The sequence below is a fragment of the Vicia villosa genome, unplaced genomic scaffold (genome assembly GCF_029867415.1).
Source record: "Vicia villosa cultivar HV-30 ecotype Madison, WI unplaced genomic scaffold, Vvil1.0 ctg.000325F_1_1, whole genome shotgun sequence".
Taxonomy (NCBI): Eukaryota; Viridiplantae; Streptophyta; class Magnoliopsida; order Fabales; family Fabaceae; genus Vicia; species Vicia villosa.
Genome location: NW_026705145.1, coordinates 1,138,112 through 1,141,818, shown reverse-complemented (window position 1 = coordinate 1,141,818; position 3,707 = coordinate 1,138,112). Strand labels below are relative to the sequence as shown.

Here is a 3,707-nt window from a genome sequence, read left to right as displayed (position 1 = left end):
AGAATAAAATTATAAAGGTGAAAAATCAATTACATATTAGAAATAAGCTTGAGAATTTGATACAAGCAAAAATTCCTTAAGGTTGATATTGAAATAAAGTGAAAATGACTGATTGTATGATCTTCACACACACACAAAAAAAAAAACCATAAATATAAATTATCATATCAATCAAAATTTGGAGTAAATTTGTCATGTCCACCTCAAAGGATATGCATCATCAAGTCCATAAACACCATTCAAGACAGTAAATTAGGTCAAAATCTATTCTACAGATTTGCATCATTACCAAATGGAATTGCTTCAAGTTCACCACCATTCATCATCATGTCCATAAACATGTTGTCATCATTATTCATTGCAATTTCATCATTATTAGGCGCTGTTGGTTGTGGTGGCCGTGGTGGTGGAAGATGGCCATGACTCATCATTGCAATGTCTTCATTATTCACTACGTCAAATTTAAGCTGTAGCAGCGCAGCTACTAAAGCGCTTTTAGCAAAAGCGCTCTCGTATGGTTCGCTAAAAACAAAATTAATAAACAAGGGAAAATGATGCAAAAAAAGCGCTCTGGTAGGGGGGGGTATGAGAGCGCTTTCAAAAAGCGCTCTGGTAGGGGGGTATGAGAGCGCTTTTAAAAAGCGCTCTGGTAGGGGGTGTTATTAAAGCGCTTTTGAAAAGCGCTCTGGTAGCCCATTTAAAAAATTATATTTTACAAACACACGCGTTTTGTTTCAGATCCAAAACACGCGAACCTTCTTCCTTTCGTTGCTCAGTCTTCAAACTCCCTCCCTCCAGCAACCGTCTCCTCTCCGTCGTGACTCCCTCACTACAACCGTCCTCACTCCCTCTCCAGCCTTCAACCGACTCCGCCGCCGCCTTCCTCACTCCATCTCCAGCCTTCAACCGTCTCTTCTCTGTTCAGGTTAGGGTTTAACCAGTAAGCGCTTCTCTCTCTCTCACTCTCTAGATTTTCTTTCTCTCTCCGAAACTTGATCCAATTTTCCTCCATATTCGTCTTCTCTCATATCTGTATTGAACCGCAACAATGAAACTGCAATATTCATTACAGTTTTTCAGGATCTACGTTTTTCATGTTTATACTTTTGATTTTCGTGCTTTTTGGTTTTGGTGATGAAATTGAAGTTCTGATTCGTTTGATCTGTGTTTTTCTGGTTCGTTAGGGTTTATTTGAATGGGGAGAGGAAATATCGTGATAAGGATGATTGATAATTCTATGAGTAGGCAAGTTACGTTTTCGAAGCGGAGAAACAGTTTGTTGAAGAAGGCGAAGCAGCTTGGAATTTTGTTTGATGTTGATGTAGGAGTTATAATCTTCTCCAGCACTGTACAACTCTATGATTTTTCAGGAATCCAGTTGGTCCAAAGATGCAAGTTAATGGTAGAGGGCATGCGAGAATGATAGACCTACAAGGGCTCCATGTAAGTGAAGCAATTCACGTGCTGAAACATGAACTGGGTGTGCTAAGAGGCACAACCAGAGCTACAGAGCAGCGTTTGCAGGTTTAATTTTCTTTTCTGCTATATCTGTTTTATCAACTTTTACATGATTCAAGATTTTCTATATGTAGTTAGTAATAATCACGTTTTTCTATTGTAGGTTGAGCTTCAAACAGTGGATGGACTGGTAAAGGATAGAACACAATGTGCCCCTGCCGATTATGTTCCACAGAATATGAATCAAGTAATTGTACCCCGAAGTCTTCTGTGGCAGGATCCTTCGGGGTACAGTTACTTGATTCATATTCTGTGACACAATACAACATAGCTCAGGTGACTACTGGTTCTCCACTAAAGCATCAATACAACATAGCTCCAGATAATACAGGAAGCGTACATTGGTTGCATAAGAACTCGGAAGTTGTTTCCCATTTAGTTGTTTTGGTTTAGAAATATGTGAATTGGTTTAGTTGTTTTCGTTTAGAAATATGTATATATGTATTTTGATTTACATTAATGGTATATAATATAATACTTTTTTTGTATATAATCGATATCGATTATAATGGTATATATCGATTAGAAATGATAAATTATAGGTTCATGAAAAAATACTGCCAAAAAATAGTAAATTACAGGTTCTGAAATATTGCTGCCAAAAGTGCAGGTTTAGAAATAATAAAAAAATTATAAAAATAATAGACACCTACAAAAGCGCTTTTCCAGAAAAAGCGCTCTCATAGGCCACCCTACGAGAGCGCTTTTTCCAGGAAAGCGCTCTTATAGGGGGGTCTACCAGAGCGCTTTTTCCAGAAAAGCGCTCTTATAGGGGGGGTCTACCAGAGCGCTTTCAAAAGCGCTTTTGTTACCTACGCCAGCGCTGGCTTTCACAGCGCTGGCTTTCACAGCGCTTTTAAGCGCTTTTAAAGCCCAAAAAAAGCGCTTTTAAAGCCCACGCGTGTTGTAGTGATTGGAGATGGTTGGTGGTGGCAGCGCCAATGGTAGAAGCAGTGACTGTTCCATTTGGAGATGTTCTTGGCTTTCACATTGATGATTATTACTGTTTCTATCATCTGCTTCAATCCTTCTGCCAATCTCCTTAAGATTCTGATCAATCATCCAAGCAAGATGATTCAAACCAGCCACCGACATATCCTTCTGCACCACGTTCCCAGCACTGAGACATTCAAACAAGAACATGCTTCTCTCTTTCTCTCTGTTGTCTTTCCATTGTTTTTCAAATTGCTTTTCAGCCTTTGAAATCCTTTCTTTCAGAAAACTCTCCTGATTCACCATCTTTTTTCTTTTTTCGAACTCAGACTTTGTCATGAATTTCGAAAGCACATTTTGTACTCCGGACGCCGATGGCCAGATCTCAGGTTGTGGATCGTAGGGGCCATATATTATGGCACAAGCCTCTACACCGCAAAGGGTTGCTAGTTCATCAACCTTCTTCACTAAACCCTTCTCTCGATTCTTGTATGTTGATTTCCTTGCAGTATCATTCTCAATGAAAGCGAGCTTCACCTTTTTTCTAGCCATGGTTTTGACAAGAAAAAGAAGAAAGTTGATGGTTTTGATTTCTGTTATCTGAAGAATGTGTTGTGTATATAGGCCAAATTTATTATACGTACGATGCATGTGTCTTTATTTTACATCTGGCATTTTCTTTCAACGTTAAAATGCCTCTTTATGACATTTAATTTATAGCATTTTTACAAAGATGTATCTAGAATATAAATCTCTAGATTCATGTACGTAGATTTTTTATAATATATGTTTGGGATAATTCATGGCACCGGATATCCACATCATTATTTCTCAAATTCAGCAGGTGGACTATTTCATAGTGGAGAAGGATTGGAGTATGTTGGGCTACACATAAAGGGTGGGCTTCTTTGGTTTAAAGAGAACAAAAATCTTCCGCGCGTGGTTTACCATTTTTAGCGTCGGCCTTTCATGTTACAACAAAAACAAAAATAAAAAAATTGTTAATTAGACCGTGAAGAAAATGTGAAATAAAAAGCTAAATAAAAAACAGTTAAATAATAAAGTCGGATAAATTATAAAAAAATACCTCTCCCTCCTAGACACATTGAGCGACGTGCTCGTGGTAGGAAATCAACACGGAAGTGTCCCTAGGCCCTCCCGTGTAGCCCTCCTCCTCCTCCTCTTCCTCCTCCTCCTCCTCCTCCCCCAAAACCTTATTCACCGACGTCAATCAATTTCAACATTCAACAATACAA

General features: G+C 38.6%; 1 protein-coding gene across 1 annotated transcript; it reads right to left on the bottom strand.

The window, feature by feature from the left end:
• Positions 1–2,406: 2,406 nt before the first annotated feature.
• On the bottom strand, positions 2,407–3,003 carry LOC131626827 (agamous-like MADS-box protein AGL80). Its single transcript, XM_058897666.1, has one exon. The coding sequence runs from the start codon at positions 3,001–3,003 to the stop codon at positions 2,407–2,409; it is 597 nt and encodes a 198-aa protein (XP_058753649.1).
• Between the last annotated feature and the right edge of the window lie 704 nt (positions 3,004–3,707).

Excerpts from the sequence above, each read along its gene's own strand:
- LOC131626827 (XM_058897666.1), bottom strand. The coding sequence starts at position 3,003 with ATGGCTAGAAAAAAGGTGAAGCTCGCTTTCATTGAGAATGATACTGCA.